This window comes from Macrosteles quadrilineatus, unplaced genomic scaffold (genome assembly GCF_028750875.1).
Source record: "Macrosteles quadrilineatus isolate MER2022 unplaced genomic scaffold, UCM_ALF_1.0 Scaffold_9__3_contigs__length_116548681, whole genome shotgun sequence".
NCBI classification, from domain to species: Eukaryota; Metazoa; Arthropoda; class Insecta; order Hemiptera; family Cicadellidae; genus Macrosteles; species Macrosteles quadrilineatus.
In genome coordinates this window covers 11,128,376-11,151,570 of record NW_026542602.1, presented here as the reverse complement: position 1 = coordinate 11,151,570, position 23,195 = coordinate 11,128,376, and the positions used below count along the sequence as shown (strand labels likewise).

Here is a 23,195-nt window from a genome sequence, read left to right as displayed (position 1 = left end):
CAGTAAATGAAAAAAATTAATATTGTATAAGATAGCACAAACTACGAATACACCTGATCGAACGTGCAGCAAAATGACTTAAGTTGACGCGTCGAGTACGTTATCCATCACTTACAGACCCTCGGGCCCATCAATTCCGTCAATTTACTTACATCAACCCTTAAACGTGTGTTCCATCCAGTTATCTTCATCACTCACTTTTGGTATATTTAAAAAGCGGGGTAATTATTATTCCACTGAGGATAGGCTATTTACTAACTTAAACCGTTAACCAGTGCATTTGTAATTACTCCTTGATAGATAATGTATATTGAGCTAAGTACCACATAAAAGGTTACAATTAAACATTTGTGATACATTTTAATGTACCAAGTTATTAATTTAGTAACATCTACATACTTATGTATACTTACTGCTAACTCGTATATAGAACAGTACAAATATGATTGTTTATTAGTTAACTCAATAATAATCGACTACTACAAATATTACAAAATTCAGTGACCCTTTATGTAACTCAACATTTTCAATTTGACCCTTTCCCTTACGTCATGTGCTACAAAACTGATTCAACATCAGGGATAACTCGATCATCCCTCGACTGAGATGGGCTCAGAGTTTAAGGCTTTTGATCAAAAATGAAAAATAACTATGTGTACATTCTGCTCAACAATAACAATATATTTTAGACGTGTTTATTGTTTTTATTTTTGGACGTAGTTTTTGTATTGTACAAGCGCAAACTGGCACTCTTTTTTTAAGATTATGTTTGGAAAATATTTTATAGATATTAAGTAAACTTTTCGCGGATTAATTACTAGAGGTTATTCAATATATTTGTAATTAAATAACTTCTTAATCTGCATGGTAAGTGCTGTGCAGTATTGTATTTATGGAATATAAATAAAGTGACACTAAATAACACTAATAACTTTATAATACTTACACTAACACTTGTCACCAAAAAAATATTCATATAAGATGGTAAGTGCTGAACGATTGGACACTTCAATTAATTACTAACCTATACATAATATTTACAACTATATGTTTACCGTGTTTTAGTAAAGAGTATGGGTAAATGTTATTTTTCTGGTTAAAGCATCGATGATTAAAGTGTACCAAAAATGTTATTTGGATCGAACAAAAAAATCTTTTTGGTTTGATCCAAGCTGGCTAAACCACGAAAAAGTTAGTAACCTCTTCTGATTTATTATAGATTTGCGATAGAGTAAAATAAATATCTCTATCCCCTGCATAATGTATTTTTTATTTCATTTAACCCTTTGGAGACTAACTTCTGATTTATCGGAAGTTGATATGTTTAGCTAAAAAAACTAACAATGAAAAAAGTAAAACAGCATGCATGGAATTGAAAGAGGGCTGCTGTTCAAAAGTTATGGATTTTTTCTATTAAATTGCAGAATCTGTTAAAAGTCCCTGGCACCGTGTCATATACTATAGGGTCGGTCTCCAAAGGGTTAATAAATTCGTACAAGAACCCCTGATCTTCCTTATCGATTCAGCCTATTTGTATCTAAAATGCAACTTATCTAATATATTGATATTGATAGAAAAAAAAATAAACCTGCATTCTTGCGAGTTTCCTTTATGCATCAATGTAGCCTGTATTTGAGCAAACAATTGAATTGAATTTATAAAATTCATTTTGTCAATTTTACAATCATTTTACAAAGCAATAGCCCAGTTTTAAAACGATAAAGCCCAAGTTACGAGGACCTGTTTGGGACAAAATTACCCCATAAATCTAAAACAAATCGAGAGGATCTCCAGTTAGACCCTCAACAACATTAACAAACTTATTGACATGAAAATTATCATAATTTCTTTACTCACCAATATTGACGATGCCGTGGTTAGTGACTTCCCAGCAACTCTGTAGCCTCAGGATGCTGAGAGAGGCGCTCTGTTTGGGCGAGAAGAAGCCCAGCGCGGCGTCCGTGACGTGGTAGGCCTGCAGGGAGAACTCGTACAGTGAGGGGAGCAGCTGCGCCACCGCCCCAACCGCCTCATCCGCCACATTGATACAGTCCGACAGAGTCAGGGACACTATCCTGGGAGTGAGACAGGCCCAGAGGCCAGCCTCCGTCAACTCGTTACAACCAGCCAGCTCCAGTTCAAACAGCGACTGCAACAGAAGACAAGCATGATAGAGGTTAGAGTAAGAAGGAGGAATTTGCGAGGTAGGGGGTGGAGGACAGTTTTTTAAGATGTAATTGCTTCAGAAGAATTTATGGAAGAATATAAAGAGGGATGACGAATATGAAGAGGATAGAAAAAGGTAGAATAGGAAGTGATTAGGAAAGAGAAAGAAGCGAAGATACAGGATAAGAAAGAGGAAGATAATGAGAACGAGGAGAAAAAATAAGGGGACGGAAGACGAAATTTAACAGGTAGAGGGAAGAACCCCTCTACCCTCTTTAAGGTTGGTGAAGAAGAACAAGAAGAAAAAGAAAAAGTGATTCAATGTAGCCTATCCTCTACATTACAGTATACAGAAGAAATGTATCGTCTACAAACACATGTTTCCTGTGCTATACCTCTAACCTTCCGGTATTTTTTGTTAAGTATTTAAAATGCTTATCGGGTTCAATTCCACGTTTTTCGCATCCTTAGGCTCAGAGGGCATAAACACTGGGGGTCCTCTCTTGAGTCCCTTGGATATCGGACGGGCCCTGTCAACTCAGTCATCAGAAACATGACACACTTATCGGCTGACAAAAACTCTTGGTCCTGGTGTACTCTTAGGGGGTTTGGGACAGTTAAATATTTATTACAGGATATATGGTAATACACTAAATTCTTCTAGTGGAAATACACCACACTATGAATAATTTCCCTAGCTATGACCAATCTCACAACTGGTAACTAAAACAAGTTAAGTCGATTAATATAGTATAGCTTCAGAATACTTTATCATGTGTAGATGTGATTTGATCTCATAAAAGCAGGATTATAGCAATATTGCGTCAATATGCCGTGGAAGGTAAGTAATTGAATGCAAAGCAAATAAAAGCGTGTATTTCTGTCAATATTTAGTCACGCCATAGAGCTATCGCCTGAATAATGGAACTGATAAAAATCAGTTGAAGGTCATACAAACAGTGTATTACTGCAGTATGGTATAGCATGTTAACGGCGAATGATATTTTTGGTGAATCTATTAAATGTTCCGAAAAAGAATACTGTATCAATTTTTTACTTGTTGCACTTCTTATCTTGGTTATACAGAACAGTTTATATGGATTGTATTAGTGTAAAGTTGTACCATTGATATATGGTGTGTATAAAATTAAAAGTTTATACTTGGTGGATAAGTAGGCCTACGGTATTTGGAGAATTTAAAGAGTAATAGCATTATAAGAAGGGTAATGCTAATAGTAAATAACTAACAGTATTATTCAATGTTTTGGTTTGAATTTAATTTCTCCCTTATCATGATATATTTTATTAGGTCACACATCAATCTTGGGATGAATTTAGCAGGGGTTTCAATATGATTTTTACCAGTTTCTGAGGTAAATTAACCAAATTTGCCATACAGAGGTATGTAAAGTAGAGAGTAATTTATTTTTGAAATGGATTGTTTTTTCCTTTTAGATGGATCATATTTTCCTTTTATTAGTATTATTATTACATCTAAATATTTCTCACGAAATAAGTTTAGAAAACACGCAAATCTTAAAAATAGCTAAAAAAACACAATGACAAATGCAAAATGCTTGTAGACTTGAAATGATTTTATTATTAAGATGATTAAAATATGTGTAATACCCCTGTACAGTAGGATTCTTTTAGGACACAATTTTCGAATAATATTTTTTAAATAAAATTATGCAAATAAAAAAAACCAAAACATTATATTCATTAAATTGAAATACATTACATATAAATAGATTCCTAAATTTTTGTGTTTGTGGGATTTTTGATTTTTTTTTGGATTCAAACATAAAATAAAATGAACAATTCGAATACGAGCTGGAATTTAAATCAATTCATTTTAGTATTTCCGATAACAATGAAGTAATAATAGGAAATACGGATTCAACAGGAGGAAATGCTTTGTTAGGGAATCCTTTATGAAACTCAAATCCAATATCACAGACATGAATGTTATAAACTCGTTTTATTTCGATTGTATTATTGCCAAATGGTATTATTTCCAAAAAATATAAATAGTACTTGCTTAAGACAGCTCAACTCTGTTTGTTCTACATCATTTATAAAAATGGGTTTAAAGAAGTTTGATTTACAATATGCATTAAGATAACTAACATTGATATCCAAACTCTTCTAAGACTTTAAAATGTACAACAAAAACATACATTTTACAAAATGTTCCTCACCGCTGAGAAATACTTCGAACCAACAAATATTAACACTATTATTGAGCAGCAGGTTTATTGTGTAGAGTGTAAAGAAGTATGGAACCGAAAAGAATCATTACTTAAGTGCTTTATTACTTAAGTGCTTTTATACTTGAGTGCTTTACTCAGTGCTTTATATTACAAGAGTTATCATAAGTGCAGTTTTTTTTTTTTATAAGACAGTTTTTAATGTAAAATGTTTTAACGTTTGACCAATGTAAACCTCTATGTATGTTATGAAATTCTCCACATATTACTGGTAACAAAAATTAATACTCAAGATTACAATAATTTGTTATAGTATTTAATTGACAAAACTTACTAATATATTTGGGTTGTTATTGTAGTTAAATTATATTTCGAGTAAATAACCTGTGCAAACTTTTCAAGACATTTTAGTCCAATTTTTTTTTGTTGTTTATCGTATTTAATGCATTGTTATCATTTGCATTATATGTTCTACAATATAATGCAGTATCCTTAAACTCACATAACTGTGTGTAGTTTCCAGTAAACATGTTTAGATATAAGTAGATATCATATAATCACACACAGTAGTGACTGAAAGATAAGGCTAAAACCATTATTTTGTAAAGGGAAAGAACTTTCTAATAAAATCTCCGCATTCATCTCTATTCCTTATTTAGTATATTAGGAATATCGATAATATACCTTACGTCAAAAAACAATGACGCTTTTGTCTATATGACTTAATGTGAATTTCACAATTTAAAATCCCATTTTTATCCATATGCATAGGCCTACACATTGCATCAATGCATCATTGCCAATTCGGTGTACAAAATTAATAGCTCGCCAAACCCTCAGAAGTTGCACAAATTATAGCTTATAAAGATATTTAAAAAGCCAGTACTCGACCACTTCCATCAGAATTAAAAACTATTTACATTGCTGTGAAAGATGTGTATTTATTAGTTTTAAAAGTCTTTTATATTTCATTTGGACAAAAGTATAGTGAAATGACTTACTATAATTACTTGAGTTGTGATATTTAATAAAAGCCTCTATTTCTTTTATCCAAATAGCGTTTCTTTCGCTAAAACGTGTAAAACATTATCCTCTAATTTTACTTGCCTTAAAGTGAATAAAATATTATACGTAACACAAAAGATTGTATAGACAAACTATATTGAATCAATAGTTTCATAAGTAGACACCTTTTTTGGTGTCTACTGGATTACAAAGACAAATATTTAAAATAAACAGGGAAACACGTTTCTATTGTTTGTTAAATTATTTCCCTGTAAAATATATACTATTTTTAGTATATATTTTACAGGAAAATAATTTAACAAAGAATAGAAACGTGTTTCCTGTTTATTTTAAATATTTGTCTTTGTAATCCATTGACCTATTCTAGCTTTTCACGGATATTATTAAATAGATAAATTAGTGATTAAAACAAATGCATAATGAATATCCAATAAGCTGATTGTGGTTAGAGCAGATTAACACATATTTCAGTGCAGTAAATTTATTATTGTATAGCCTTTTGGTTAGGTGGAATCGAGTTTTTGACGACATGGGTTACTCATTTACTTAGTTAACTTTTAATTAAATACATATTTTTATTTTTTATTCTTGAGTTATTTTGGGGTGTAATTTACGCAATTGAAATTTTTGACGGTTTTGTTGCCCAACCCCTGAAATAACATAGACATTTAACCCAACGTAGATTCATAACCCAATAATAAAAAACTTCTGGCTCCTCTACTAATTCTGATCTAGTTCTGATCCGTTGTTCTGATCTCGCTTGGAATCGAATCAGCGGAATTTAGGTTTGAAGGGGAGCACAACAGCAACATAACTCATAATTGCCTTATTCAATAATAAATTTGTTGCTTGTTGTTGTTTTCCACTTGTTATTAATATGCATGCTTACGTTTGCCAATCTTCTTGGTTATCGAATGATAACTGTATTCAAATGTAAAATGGCACCTTGCAGTGAATAAAAAATACCCACCCGGTTACCAAGACAGTTAACACGGTCAAAACACAACCGATCATTCAGATTTAAATAAACGTTGTTTCAATCTTAGTTTATTATGCTACTGCCATGTTTGGTTCGATTATGAGTATTTATTTTACCATCGCGAAGAATGTAATCGGGGCTTCCTTTCTATCGGATTCAAAACAAATTAAAAATGATAATTTATATCCAATCAACATTGAAATCTTCAATTTAGTTCAACGCCCAGAATCCTCTGATATTTGCTTACAGAAATCTCTAAATTAACCCAGGAAAATCCCGCTTTCAGATTAATAAAATGTAAGAACATATACAATTGACTTAAATCAATGATAAAACCCTAGATGTCTTGTGGAATTCTTTATCTTTGTGGATTGAAAATCTACAAGTGAACCGTGAATTAGTGAACTACACTACGAATTTCATAATTTTCATACACAGTAACTTAAAACTATTTTCATGTATGCTTGAGATAAAATCCATAATACAATTGACAAACTTTAGAAAGTAAGTCACAACATAATTGATATACGGGTAATACAAAGGTCGTGTTATTTCTGTTCTCATTAAACTTATTGCATGACGTATGGTTAACTGTAGAAAGTATAATTTTGCTAAATAAAGTGTTTCTTATTTAACAAGAAAAGAAAGTTGCAGGTTAAGTCTTCAAGAGTTACAAGTTTGAGAGATAATTTATCTAGATAGCTGTCGAGGGACCAATAGCAGACCTGCGTTTAAAAATGCATCACAGAAGGGATGCTGCCGCACAGAGCTTTTCTCTTGAGAAGAAAATCGTATTCATCATAGAGAATAAAGATTGTTTTCACATAAATAAAAACTGTCAAAATACAATTGGATGGGATGTAACTAAAAGTGAAGATATCACAAGATTAAAATCTCTTTCTTCAATTTTTAAACACTTAAATTAGGTTACCTATATTCTAGTATTATTAGCACTGATTTTTTCAACTCATATGGGTGTTCGTATTTTTAGTAGGGAAATATTAATATATTATGATAACATGTTTGAGACAAGGGTGAACCATTGACTATATGTGAAACTGAACATCATGATAATTTTGTCCAGTATGTAGGATACGTATTCATCATTAAGTATTTTCATGGAAGACATCAAAACATATACGAGATTTTAGTAAAATTGTTGAAATATACCTGCATTAATATTTTGATCGAATATGCTTAAAGTTTGATTTGCATGAAACAGTCATTTCTTTAATACTTTTTAATTTCTAGCCTCTAACGTGGAGGCTCCATCCCAATTTTAGACACTAATAGGCCTAAAAAGAGTTACCCACATAATGTTTAATTTTGTATCCCTCACATTATGATTAAGATTCACATTCTTTTCAAATGGCAAATTATTTAAACGGATAACAACCAAAAAGTCGCTTATCAGCTAGGGCTAGATGGGATGATGGTTATGTGGGCTTGCGGTACGACGAATTTCGAAATCCCAAAACTGTTTTTTTCTCTTATTCAGGCAACAGTATTGTTGTAAAGGCATTACTGTTGTACCTGGAGTGTGTACTGATAGATTTATCAATAATTATAAAAGGCTCACAAACACATGTGATAACAACAGCTGACTGATAAAGACAATACCACACCATATGTATGTTTTCATTACTCTACACACGAAAGTACACTTTCTAAACGTAAAATGAGATAAGAAAATAGGTAATTCCCGCTACTGCACGGAAAAGTTACATAACGTTAACTTTCCGTGCGTATGTACTGCACGGAAAGTAACCGCTATGGGATTTTGCGGTGCAGTCAGATCAGCTGATTGTATTGTTGTTGAAAACACATTCCTCGCTTATATATTGACATTGTCAGTTAGGTTATGTTTGTTGAGATAGATTCTTTGAACTATGTGTACTAATATGGATAATATTCCTGAAACTTTGATGAACAGAGCGGTAAGTGTAACAAACGAATTATTGCCTGATGTGTCGCGTTTAAGATACGAAAATGAATACGATAAGCTTTGTACTTGGTGTCAAAAAGAAAACATTAAACCTAGCCAGGTTAATGATGACATACTTCTAGTCTATATGTCAGAACTGTCGAAAACTATGAAACCTAGCACCTTGTGGAGCAAGTATTCAATGGTTAAAAATGTCTTAAAAGTAAAAGAAAATCTTGGAAATTTAAAATTTCCAAAAACAGTTGCATTTTTAAAGAAAAAGTCTGTTGGTTTCAAACCTAAAAAAGCGAATGTTTTTACATCTGATCAAATTTCTCAGTTCATGATCAACGCTCCCGACAAAGAATGGTTGTTAAGTAAAGTAATTTTGACGTTTGGCATTTTTGGAGCCCTTAGGCGAGATGATCTATTACGCCTTAGCATAAATGACGTAAAAGATTATGGCAGTTTCATTAAGGTTACATTGAGAGATGGTAAAACACATGCTAGCAGAAGTTTCATCATTGCAGACGATGAATGTACGTATCAACCCTGCCAGCTAGTACGTAAATATTTGTATTTACGCCCATCAAAAATGACGAGCCCTAGACTTTTTGTTGGCTTCAGGCAAGGCAAGTGCGTAGCACAACATGTCGGGAGTCATACGATTTCGGATGTTCCCAAAAAGGTCGCCCAGTACCTTAAGCTAGAACAGCCTGAATCCTACACAGGTCATGCTATTCGACGCACATCCGCGTCAATGCTGGTGGAAGGGGGAGCGGATTTACTCACACTCAAGAGGCACGGAGGCTGGAAAAGTGCAACCGTTGCTGAAGGTTACATTGAGGAGTCCATAAATAGAAAAATTGATGTGTCTAAAAAACTTTTTTCAAAACCAAGTACTTCAATCTCAAATCAAAACAATTCCTCTTTGAATTTACTTCCAATCAGAGACATTACTAATTCAATTTCAAATTACAAAAATTCCTCTTTGGATTCACTGCCACTCAATAACATTTCTAACAATGGTGAAGAGGTGAATCTGGTTTCAAAACAATATTTTACAATCGACGATGTAATTTCATCAGAAGAAGATACTGTGCAAAATCGCAATTTCATTCAAGAAAATAATAAAGTTGATGGAACACACTCGGAAGTCAATGTTGCAGAAATGAGAAAAAACCTAAAGCTACCACAAAAAATGTTAAACATAAGTGAAAATCAAAACTGCGACTTTAACATACATTTTCATTTTCATTAATAAAGATTTATCAGCGTGTTGATCCTATGTAATCATCAAAGGTCTCTTTCTTTATTTGTTTATTCATCAGCTTGTTCTGTAGTTAATTTAATAAAGATACTTTTTTTACCCAAAATAGTCTGTTTTTCCTCAAACTATTGGCCATGCAATTATTAATAAGTGCACGGAAAAAACTCATAACGTTAAGTTTCCGTGCTTATGTCGAGGTACATACACACGGAAAGTTAGCGTTATGAGTTTTTTCCGTGCACTTATTAATAATTCAGAGTTGAGTTTTTTTTCATTAGTTCGGTTTTTTCTCTTAATACTAAGTTAAATAAACGAAAATTTTCATGTTTTTATAAGTTTTCGGTATCGTAATGAAAAATAATGTTCAATACTCGCCTCGAAAGTGTCATTGCGGGGCACGATGGCGTTTCCAGCGCTCGGCTTCGCCTCGCGCGAAAATGCCATCTCTCCCCGCAATGAGTCACTTTCCAGTCTAGTAATGAAAACTACTATTCTAGGTCGATAGTCTTAGATGATACATCATGCGATGGTATTGTTAATTAATTAAGGTGGAACTATTTCAACCCGATTGTACGCCAGCATGTATTGAAAGACTATATTGTAGGATTACTCACTTTGGTAATCCTAAAATAAAATTACACATAGCCTTCGATAAATGATGTTGTAGGTCTGATAGACGGCATTAACTAACCTTGACTTTTAACTTGAACTTTTTTTTAGACGGGGATCTATATAACTTTGCTGAAGCCTTAAAAGGGGTTGGTTTTAAATACTATTATCAGAATATTAACTATTACATTAGGCAAATAATTTGAATTGAACAATTTTAGAGAGTATAAACTACACCAGGGAGGCCACAATATCTAGCCACCGACGTTGTTTAGTTCGTTTTGTAACAATCAAGTCAACAGATAATCCGATGACTATTTTTAAACAGCTTAAAAATGCATAAAATTTGACTAAATCTACTGCAACTTTTAACTACAAATCAGGAAAATGTTTATCACACAAATGAGTTTGTTATTGTTACTCTTTGTAGCATATCTCACCACCACAAATGCCAATACGTTACTAAGCTAATTCAATTCCGTCCTATTAGGGTAAACATCTGGTTACAGACGGTTACTGTAAAAATAGGTTACATTCTACTGTTTCTAAAGTCAAGGCGTAACACATAATCAATAACGTTCTTTCTTCCGGTGAAAGTGGCGGATTAATAATAACTAGAGGTTGTTCAGTGGTCGAAAACTCGACCAAAAATATCTTATGTACAGACTTCTCTATTTTTAGCCCACACTGAAAATAAAACATGTGATTGGAATTTCTTCCATTTTTGTTCTGTTTATATTTTGTTGTTATTTTGTGCATGACAACCCATAAGGCCCATGTTAATTATTTTAAATTTTAAACTTATTTTTTGTGTTTACGTTTGAGCCTATTTTAATTTATAAAGGGATTCTGCACACTTACAGGAAAATATCTTTCTAACAGGGTGTGTAGATTTTCCCTACGATGCAAACGAGCTGGGAAATAAAGGTTTTAAAGAAACATGCTTGCCTATCACAGAATATTTGGATCAGCAAAATATTTGAAGCTACAGGTGAATCCGACAGAAATGTAGACCAAAATATTTGCAAAGCTTATCCTAATTAATTTAAATACGTAAATCTGATTTTTTTTTTTACTATATCAACAAAAAACGAGACTGAAATATACAATCCCGATGAGTCTACCAACGTACGAATAATTTTGACAGTGACTTTTAAGTGTAAATACTTATTTGTTTTCTATTTGACAAAGGCATTTTCGAAACGCTACATAAATGCATGAATGAGTAGTACAATTGTTTCCTTTATCCATCTACTTGCCTCGGTCTCTAGAGGGTTTGAACACTGCGATTATTGGTTATTTCCTCTGAGAGACAGCTCAACAGTCCGATAAATCTGTCAATAGTTCTCTAATAGTTTTTGGATACCTTGTGGATTCATATAATATGATATGCATTTTGTGATGTTTTAGAACATATGCAACTTTGAGATGCCATAAAACTGTCTTATATTTAGATACGTAAAAACTAAATAAACAAGTAGGTTTACAACCTATAGATAAAAATCTAATCAAATATAAGCGACGTTTATGTTTCTTACAAGGTTTGTAATGAAATCTATCATTATGTTGATTGGTAAACATATCACATATACTACTCAGTATCATGCAGGTAACAACTGCTACAATTCACTGTGTTACCCCATAAGGTAACACGACCTCTAGTTATGGTGTTGTGCTATGCAAATGTGGTAGCATGCATACGTAAGTTGTCACGCCAAGGCAGTTACAGTGCGTAAATAAACTCCGCCGAGATAAGTAATTCAAATAAAGTTTGTATTGAACTCTTGATATGTTGGACTAAAATACTGTATACTGTATTGGGTATTTAAAAAATAATAGCCTACTTTAAAAACGACCCCGAAAAATGGCTTGCTGTGAACACTGCGTTCTGTAACTCCTAAACGAGTAATGTTGGAGAGGAAATACTAAGAGTAAATGAGTCTTTATCTACATTGGTTACGGGTATACTCATTGCTAAAACGTAACAAATACAGTCATTGTTAAGTGATTAACTCGGACTTGACTAAGCAATAAACCTAAACACTGATGTTTGTGAAGACAGATTAGTATTTTCTCGCGGTTGCGATTACAGCATTTCCACACAAAGCTCCTGGGAAAGGTACATCCTACAATCGTTACATGAGGGACACATTCTAGTGAAACATGCATCGCTTGCACTGCAGTGGCAATAGCTGTCTTGTCTCGTCTGTACCTTGCGTTTGTACTGCTTCTGTTTATCTATTAACCAAGCGGGGAAACTGCGTTAGAACGATGAAACATCGTTTTGCAACAATTTATTCTTTATTTTATGTCAAAGTAGTTGCTTTACCTATCCATCACAACGAATTTGTACATTAAAGAGGATACAGTAATGTGGTTCCTTAAGCTTGCAGTGGAAACAGCTTCATGGTTTTGATTAGAGAAAAAAAACTCAAAGAATACGCTTTAAAAGTTATCCAATCAGTGCCATTTCAACGTTCTACCCCAAAACCTTGGATAACCACGAGGCGTAACCTAAGGTCATTTTAAAGATACAAATAGTACTGTGTGCTAGCTGGGTTCGTGTTCACCATTTTCGTAAAGTTGCAATCTAATTAGTTTACGCGTTCACTACGAAGAGATATCACATCCATTTAGAAATGCATGCCTAATTATGTGTTTAGGAGTCGATAATATGAACTCAGTATCATATTTTTTTAGCAGGGTCTTGCGAATAATCACTAATTGCACAGAAAAAAACGTGTGTACAATTAAATGACCAATTCTTCCACAAATTTAACGAACAAATAGTTGTAAGAGAAACAAAATGTTTAGTACAGACATGTCTAAGAGACGTTTTAAACATTTTTTTTAAACAGGTGTAAATTTCATCGTTACATAACGTATCTTAATTATGAATAGTGTTGTTGTTTATAATCTTGATGGATACAGTACTTAGTTCTGACATATTTTCACTACATAACACACATCACCGTCTTGTCAGTGTATGAAGTAGGGTTACGTGACACAGTATTGAAAGTTTTTAGTTGCAAAATACTACCACTGTGTATTTTTAATGAAATAACCCAAATATTTTCTTATTTTACAAATCAATGTTGTTCATTTTAAAAAACACAAATTGATACGAGTTGATCACACAATGTTTACAGATACCACAGTAAATGTCCAAATTCAGGATATGTAATTTGAAAACATGGCCAAAATATGTTCAAAACGTCTATGAAATAAACATTCACGATTTAATCTAAAATACGGACAAGCATAGGAATACATTATTTTTTAATGTGTCTAAACAAAGTGGAAAGCAACAATAATACAGGGAAAATAAATCAGGAAAAAGAGAAAGGAGCGAACGATAAAAATAAAATAATAAACAACACGTGTTGTTAAAACAATGGAGATTGTGGCATAAATATTGTTTGGAGCTCACTCATAACTTAGGGTATGAGATTCTATTGGACATGTTTCATACACATCACATTTACACGTATTGCCTGCATAATTATGGACGATTCTATCTTTTACAAAAAAGTACACTTAAATAAAAAAGAAAAGATTAAAATTAAAATATCATAAAATGTATGCATTTACACTATACTTTAAAATCGTATTTTTTTTATTCCAACCTAATAGGTTTATGTGTTTAAATTTTTAACACGACTAAATTGATACTAGCCTACTTCTATAAAGCCAAAATTAAATCAAGATTGTTTACTTATAAAAATACAAAAACGAACTGAAACAGTGTGATGTGTAATATTTTGTTGGTAAAATTAAATGTAAGAATACATAAAAGAAATTATACATAAATCTTAATATCCATAAGGCTGGGAGTAGGTTTTGGACAAAATATAAAATATAACACTAAGGAAATCTAACTAAGAAAATCTAAAAAAAAGGAAAATGTATACACTAAAAGATGATAGTAAAACTATTTATAATCGTAAACAATGTATATACTGTTTATACTGTAAACATTCGCTTTTGTAAATCTGGATAGCAAATTATGTCCCATAAGAGGTAAGCTATACGTTAAATAGTTTCATTCAATTATACGGAGGTGTCAACACAGTTTAGTGTGTGTGTTTTTTTTATTTTTTTTGCTCAAACGCGTTATTGATGCTGTAAAATCCTTAAAGATTTAGAAGAATGTGTTACTTCAAATTTAACATATATTGTATATTGTACATATAATAATGTATTTTTAAATTATAAAATGAAAACTTGCTGAATATTTATGGTTTAGGCAAGTGAACCACGTTGTAGCCACATACAGAGCAGTACTCTGCCCGGGATTGTCATATGCAAGAATATAAATTCTCCTGTCAGTCTTTCCTGTGAGTTATGATTTCATGTCCTCAGTGAGAAGATTTATTACAGATTTGACTTTCAAAATATTCAAAGTAGGTTCCATTTTTATGGGACGAGTATTTGTGTTACCTCATTAATTCAACAAGTTATATGGGTTATATTTTGTGTATTTTTACCCATACGAGCAAATATGAATATTTCAAGCAATAATTGAATATCTTTGATCTTTAATTGAGACGAAAACTAATAATATGTTTGGTAATCACTTGTATTTAAATGATATCAAATAAATTTATTCAGTGTTAGTTAAACCTTAACCTCGCGTTTAATATACGAGCATGTAAGTAATTAATTTTTACTCTTATTTTAAACAATAAGTAATTAAAATTCATTTTTAAATTTTATGTTCTACAAGTATTTAATTTTATTTAAATAAAAGTTAGATACAATATTCTATTAAGTAGATAATTAATGGATGAGTATAACATTTATTTATGGAACACGATTCCTAATTTTGCAAGTGTGGTAATTGTTATATTATTCATAGGCTAGACTACATTTTGTAGGCAATAGGTTTTTCTGAGCGCAAATTTCTTTTTATAAATCGAAATTATTATCAAGACAATATACGTGTCAGAAAACCAAATAAAACCTAATCCATTGAAATGACTAATTTGAATTTACCTCCAAACGTTGTATTGCTATACAGGACGGTAAGTGCAAGTTTATAAAAGTTATATCAAATAAATTCAAAACAAATTAAGTTTTGTCTTCAGTTATATTTTCTGTATATTTGAGGTGGGTTCACCTTTAAAAAATTTACGCCTTGTCTGGTAGTTTAAGTTTAATTTAAATGCAATTTAAATTTATTTAATTTAAATGATTTGAATATACATAGTCCCTTGAACTTATAGATTTCAAATGTAAATAACGAACCCCTGACTATTGTGGCTTTAATTTCAACTTGGCCAGATTTTAACCACAATATTTTTTGGACACGACGAAGCTGATGTTTTGCAAGGGGTGTAGAACAAAGGGATAAAGCTATTAATCAACCAATGTACAGGCGTGGAATTGTTTAGCCTTTACCTCTCTGCCTTGCTGGACCAAAGCGTCCACTCTAAATGGATTGATCGATTAATTAGTTATAGTATTTACTGGTTTTATGTTCTTCTGAGATATATCTAGCTGAAACGTAAACATTAACCATCAGTTCGAACAAGTCCGTAACTTTATTTAATAGTAAATATAATTTTAAAATGTTGAAAACTAAATATAATACAAACGTATCAAATCAGAAATTGTTGACAGGTCTTGTGTATTTACCTATATAAAGTGTGTTTTTGAATTTCGAAATATACTTTGGAAGCGGGAATGACAAGTATTTTTAATACTTTGAAGTTACAGCATTGTTTAGAGGGGTTACCTTTCTCAAACAAACCCACGCCAAGTTCCGTAGAATCTGCGTGCCTTTTCAAATTCCAACAGGAATTCCACGCGTTCAAGCCTTTAGCGACATAGTTTTCTGTAGACGCAACAACAAGGAAGTTTTCGTGGCGTAAAGAAACTCCTTATTGAAGTTGCACAATTTATTTCCGTTGTTCCAGGTTATACAATATAGTTAAGGCGGGTTGGTGGCACATTATTTTTTTAGTTCAGTTTGTAATAAAAAGGCAATCCTGTTTTCAGTAAATCAATTTCAATAATAACGGTTTACTTCGTAATAACAAATCCAATAATTTAAATAATGCTATGCGGAACAAAACTTCTCATACAACAAATAGATAATTAATTTCCATAACATTAGAAACCTGCCATTGGTAAATTAAATTATAGTTTTTGTTGTTCTTCGACGATTCTTTTGCGTTAGTTTACAAAGTACCACGTCATCCTAATAGAAAGCAAATGTAATGTCACCAGTTGTTTTGTAATTGTAAAGCAAATTTGTAACCGAATATTTCATCATCAAATGCTTTTACTACTTGTACACACCAACGGATGTTTAAAACTAATATAATTAATTACGATGTGCACGTCTATATAAAATAACTCATATGAGTTAATTAACATGCATTGCTATACTGTATATTCATGCTTCATGAAAATGTAATTTTATTATTCTTGATTGTGTTGGAGTTGAGTGGTGGGTTGCCCGACAACGCCCACACTCTTCTGTGGCTAAACTTCATACATACATATTTAGGATTTAAAAGGATTGTGGAGTACATTAATACACTTTGGAAACAAATGATTAAACCTAAAACCCACGATTGCAGAGCTTTGGTTTTCATTGAATTATATCGTTTTCCTCTCCGATGATTATAACTAAGCATATCCATATAATGATGTAGTATAATTAAGTTCGTGAGTATACACAGACAGTATTCAAATTAAAATAAATACTTTCGCCAACTAATGAGCAAAATTGGAATTTATGCATGTTCGAGTAAGCCCTTAAAAAACTTTGTTTATTTAAAGTAGCAAATGACTTCTCCCTAGGTGCTCAGGCTGAATGTGTGTGTGTGTGTTTTACCATGTCATATTGCACACATAGAGAGCTTAAAAGGAAACATGATGTAATGTTTCACATAAAATGTTTTCGTTTTGGCGATGTAACGGTCAGTGATTGGGTAAAACAACAATTGTATTTAGTTAGCTTTTTATGAATTTGGAGGCATACTTAATGGAACTACTATATTTTAAAAGAAATTAGATCGGACCATGCAAGTTTCAATCACCGTAGAAATTTAATTTTCACGTAACATAATTTATATCTGATAAACGTTTCAGTTTAAATTTAAAAATCCCTTGTGGGACTTTATTATATTTAAATGTAAAAAAAACATGACCCTGTGTCCTATCATAAACTGAAGGAAGTGTTGTTATCGCAATTTCCTATTGGATGTTAATGTTGTAGAAGTAACTCTTGGAACGCTGGGGCTAAGGAGCTCCAAGAGGATTATCTCGAGCCTTTTCTCCTTAATGTGTCCTTAAAGGATCAGAACGCCTTAATGTCTGCTCCACTCTATTCCCTAGCGTGTAGTCTTCTACTTTAGCTATTTTAAAATTTCGTTTACAACGGATGAATACAATTTGTTGTTGATTGTAGTATTTAGTAGAGTGGTATATTTCTTTAACGAGACTTATTATTACTATCGTTTAACTGTTAATCGTGTACTTTTCGATCAACTCCAAACTACTGGGTGAAACTAATGAGTATTAAGCTGGAGGAATTTAATTTTCGGTGCCTCTCTAGGATCGAAGAAAAGCTTTTTAAAATCATTTGTTGGAAAAACACTAGATTGATAATGAAACAGTGGGATTCGTGTTAGTCTGTTTGACCTTCTACTTAAATAAATTGTGGTCCAGCACTAGGAAATTATATTTAGTTACGGCTGACCCTGCTTCTGACAGCTTCAAGTTTAGGCTCTCGACGTTACGTGTCACATACAACGCAAATTATGTCCATTGTTGTATATAATTAAGAGCTTGGATGTAATTACAGCTTTGTCACGTAAATTAATAATAGTTAATTGTAATGTATAATAACGTGATATTGTATACAAATATTTGTGAAGTTATAATATGGTTTGTAAAATTATGGTACCAAAAAGTTGTAATATTGTGAGTTCAATTTTTACTATTTATTCTAACTTGTAAGTGATTAATTTCCCTGAAATATCTTTAAGCAATAGCATGTACATATAATAGACCAACCAATATTATATACTTAGGTTGTGTAGAGTTCAAGAAGCACAAAAAACATTGAAGTTATATCATGAATGAATCGAGATGCAATTGTTGTTATAACGAAAGTAATTAGTTCTAAAGCCACTGAGACATTTAGTTCTGAGCAAGTTTTATAACTACTGATACCCTTCGGACTTCTCAGTGACCTTTAGGTGAATTTCATTACTTAATTTCATAACTTTTAATCATATTACTTGCAGTTACAACGACAGAAGTGAGACACCATTGAACACATTACTATGTGCATACAAATTACAAGCGAATTTAATATTAGAGTTAACACAGTAGGCAATTAATTTAACGTCTTGGTTAACGTTCTTTAGACTCTAAAAGAAGGTTAACCATTACTAATTTTATGCGTATTATGATGGATTGGATATCACCATTACACGAATAGAATTATGTTTTATACTTCTAGATAATTACTCTTCTACATGAGAAATAATAAATTGAGCAATATTACACACCTAACAGTTAATAACCGAAATAATTTTTTGACGAAGAGGTTGTCTAAACTCAACTCTGTTTCCAAACAACTTTATCGGCGATGACGTTCGTAACGCCAAACGCTCTGTAATCGAGTTTGTCGACTTTGCTTCTTTAACGAAGGCAGCTTTGATTTTGCAGAATCCTCTGAAAGTTGTCAATTTTCTAAACCAATCATGGAAACGTCAATAAACTGTATTGGAAGAAACATCACGAACAAACAGCAATCAACTATAAAGACAACTGTGTAAAATAATCATAGTTTACTTTTGGAGTTCTCGTTTAAAATTTAAATCCATAGTTTTTAGGGTTGAAATACTTTTTTTAACAATGTTGAGAGTTTTAATGAATTTATCTGTGTGAAGGTGAGTACAGTAGTTTGTATTGATTTTTAAATAAAAATTTGTTTATGGCGACATGTCTGTGGTATTTTTTTTTTTTTTTTTTTTTTTTTAAAGAAAGAAGGTTGACAAGAAGGTCGGCTGTGTACAGTACAACACGTTGTATACAAAAACTCTTTTATTTTAATCAAACCAAAAGCATCAAAAATGTTTTGTGGATATGCCGGGAATTGAACCCGTCCCTCAAACCAAAGTCCGAGACGCAAGCCATTGTGTGTTCGCCGAAGCCAATAATCACCCATTTGCATTTTCTTTGTGTAAAAGGTTTTATAGAACTATTATGAGATTTAAAATATTGACGACGTGTATTTTTTATTTGTGTACTTTTAGGGCAAAGGAAAGTGGAACCTTTTTTAATGAAAAGGTCCAAGTGACTTTGTAACGACAGTTCTTTCTTTCAAGGAAGATGTTTAACTTGTATAATGAGTATTTTCTTTTAATCTATAGCTTATAAAAATTATCAAACAATATTCAAGGAGAGCAGATAAAATATAAATTGTAGTTATTAAACAATTTTTTACCCTAAAATGTGATTTAACATAAAAAAAATGCAAACTGATAGAAACATTGCTTTTTATCTACATTAAGCATTAGACCAATTTTTATTGAAAAAATGCTTTTAATTAAAGGTTATACTCAGTCGGTTCTTTGATTGGCTCCCCACAATTTCCGGCGGCCATGTTGTTTCCAGTTCTGCATCGGTTGAATTTCCGCCCACAATGAATCACGGGAGATTGTTTATTACCATAAACTAATTATTTACATTTCTGAGAAGATGGAAGAGTTAACTTTGTTGTAACTAAAGAATGGATAAGACAACACTGTATACAGTGTATTTTATTAATTAAAAAAGTGATAGCTAAAATTTGTGGGCATCGTGTAAGGCATTTAATCAAATAAAATATCGGCATAGATATGGCACATAAAATTGAAGCTTAGAGTGCGTAGATTTGCCGAAAAGTATTGCTATGAACGAATTTTCTAAGGACTCTGCTTTACATGCTTGAAAGTTAAAATTACTTTATTTAACAATGCAATATACAGGGTGGCTGAAAAGTTACTTGCACCCACCTTAACTTTTCAACCATTTGAGATATTTGAAATCGGTTCACGGCAACCTTCTTAGATATGGGAGGCTACAATAATTATGGTCAATTTTGAAAATTTTGCCCTTAGGGGTAGTGGGGGTAGGGGATAGCTCAAAATTTTCAAAAGACAAGTATAATCGAGTTTGGTATCATTTTACAGGTCTTGACGAAACATAACAATTGACATAAAGAAAACCGAAATCGGCCCACTAATAACAAAATGGCGCACTAAAACGATTCAAATCCAAATAACCATGAGGGTGGCAAAAAACTAACTTGAACCCTCTTTAACTTTTAAACTATTTGAAATCGGTTTGCAGCAACTTGTTTGGATATGAAGGGGTACAATAATTATGATCAGTTTTGAAAATTTTGCCATTATGGGGTAGCGGGGGTAGGGGGTAGCTCAAAATTTTCAAATAGCAAGTATAGTCGAGTTTCAAATATCTGAAATAGTAAAAAAGTTAAAGGGGGTGCAAGTTAATTTTCAGCTACCCTCGTGGTTATTTGGATTTGAACCCTTTTAGGGCGCTAAATTGTTATTAGTGGGCTGATTTTGGTTTTCTTTATGTCAATTGTTATGTTTCGTCAAGACCTGTAAAATGATACCAAACTCGACTATACTTGTCATTTGAAAATTTTGAGCTACCCCCTACCCCCACTGGAAGGGCAAAATTTTCTAAATTGACCATAATTATTGTAGCCTCTCATTTATAAGAAGGTTGCCGCAAACCGATTTCAAATATCTCAAAAGGTTCAAAAGTTAAGGGGGGTGCAAGTTACTTTTCAGCCACCCTGTATGTATAGGTAAATAACTTTACAGCCATGCAGCTATGGTATGATAATTGATAACATGCAGTGCAATTCAGACTCCATTCGATAATGGCAAAGACATAGCATCAAATCCAATGCTTAAATCCTAATTGCTTCTATCTAGCTAGATTTTGTAGTGGCTTTACCCGTGCTATGTAAAGAGGGGATATGACTTCTGTTATATATGTTTTGATTTGGAGATGAATAATTGTTCATTTAAAACGATTCGACGTTTTAAACTTTTCAGTTTGGGGAAGTCTGTACAAAATATGAAAATATTATTATGTGTACATAATGTGTTTAAGCATTGATTATAGTCTGAAATACAACAAATTGTTTAGGTTTTTTTTTTGTCTAAACAAGTTTGATAACAAACACGTTTTTACCAACTTATTTTTAGTAAAAGTGTAGATCATATAGATCGTTTTAATCTACCATGGGCTGGCCTTTTTAACCAGCTGTCCACGAGCATTGGATTTTTCATAAATAGTCCAGAATAGAGCCAGCTGATTTTATTCTTTAAAAGACTTTCATCTCATTCATTCAAGACTCGTCCATCACTAATTCTCGTCTATCAGTACCAGTGCATACCCTGGTGTATAAATCAATAACGAAAACAATGGATCACTTACCACGTTGTTTTATGAAATGCATTTTTATTACGACCTTTATAAAGTTCAATGTCCCGGTAGTAGTTAAGTTGTAAATCTAGAAGACTACTCATTCAGTGAATATTTTGGCAAACGTTCCAAATTATTTAGGAGCTCAACAAGATGAGCCAAAATGTGTTGACGTCTCTGGTTTATTTAGTTTGGGTTATTTTCCCCCCAGGAATGATTTATGTGTAACATTGTAAAAGTAAATTTCTAGCAATTCCGACATGTTGTAGTGGCAACCTGTATATCCTTATAGCTTATACTCATAAAAGACCAGAGTGAACTAAAAATATTATTCCACCTTGGTATTTAGTCAAAATCTAAACTTAGTTAAAATAACATAAAACCCCAAAAAATATTTTACGTTAAGTTGCTAAATAAATATCCGGCATGCGCAAATGAATTCAATTCAACGTCTGTCTATGTTAAACCTTTCAGAATTATATTACGGTACTAACAATTTTACAAAGATTGACGTAATAAGAATGCTACCAAATAAGATACATTATAGCCCAAAGATTACATACACCGTAACATAGTATAGGTTTCTTAACAAAGCTCATACGTTAGGTTTGCCTGCAAAGTTTATAGAATTAAAATATTGAAAAAAACTAACAATTATTGTAATTTCGTCAGAAGTAAGCTTGATCAATAACCAATTCAGATATTCAGCTTAATTTTGAAGCACGATAAATACATTTTAGAATTCGTTGTCATTGAAAAAAAAAACTGGCTACATGGGCGTTTTCAACGTTAAGAAACTATAGTATGAGTATATAATTGCGAATCTAACGACCATTTTGTGAGAAATGTTTTAGGATTGTGTTAGAAAATTGGCAAACAATTATGAACACGCACAGACATGGGCGTGACCGCAAGGTGTTCTGCACGCAAAGTCATTTATCATTTATCAGATTAGATATATCGTTTTTAGGACTTTAGATTTCTTAGCTTTGCTTTATAAAATGAGTGAGGAGTCTTGTGAATATTCGCTTTCCGAGCGGTCCGGCTTTAGGCTTCACGAACTCGAAAATAAACTTTGATTTGAGTGTGTCGGAAATGTTTCTATGGGTAAATGTTTATTTTGAATATTTTCTTAAAAAAATTACCTTTGTGACAGTATGGAACTTCCAATTCAAGAAGCATTTTGTTTCTTAAATTTGTGTTGTTCACATTTGTTAAGCTTTTTAAGCTCATTTAATTTTAGTTACAGGCTCTACTAAAACAAATATAATAAGTATGCAATGCAATTATTTTTTACCATTGCAAGTTTATAATTTTATGTTAAAAAAAGAGAGAACTGGCATAATATTGACACATTGAGGTATGCCTACTACACCTTTGAAAATACAGGAAGGTTTGTCAAACTGTGAACTAAAGACTCTCGGCTAACGACAGAGATTGATTGTTATATTCCGTTGGGGCAATGTTGGGGTCCTGACCGATAAAAATAAAACCACTCTGCGCTTTTAGTAAGGTGTTCTAAAATTCATCGTGAATGTAACA

General features: G+C 32.2%; 1 protein-coding gene across 1 annotated transcript in view; it reads right to left on the bottom strand.

The window, feature by feature from the left end:
• Window positions 1–23,195, bottom strand: part of LOC129002578 (F-box/LRR-repeat protein 16-like) — an 81,388-nt gene that overhangs the window by 37,818 nt on the left and 20,375 nt on the right. The window contains exon 2 of the mRNA XM_054430496.1: window positions 1,858–2,149. Within this exon, the coding sequence (XP_054286471.1) occupies window positions 1,858–2,149 (292 nt within the window). The remainder of the gene's footprint in view (window positions 1–1,857; window positions 2,150–23,195) is intronic.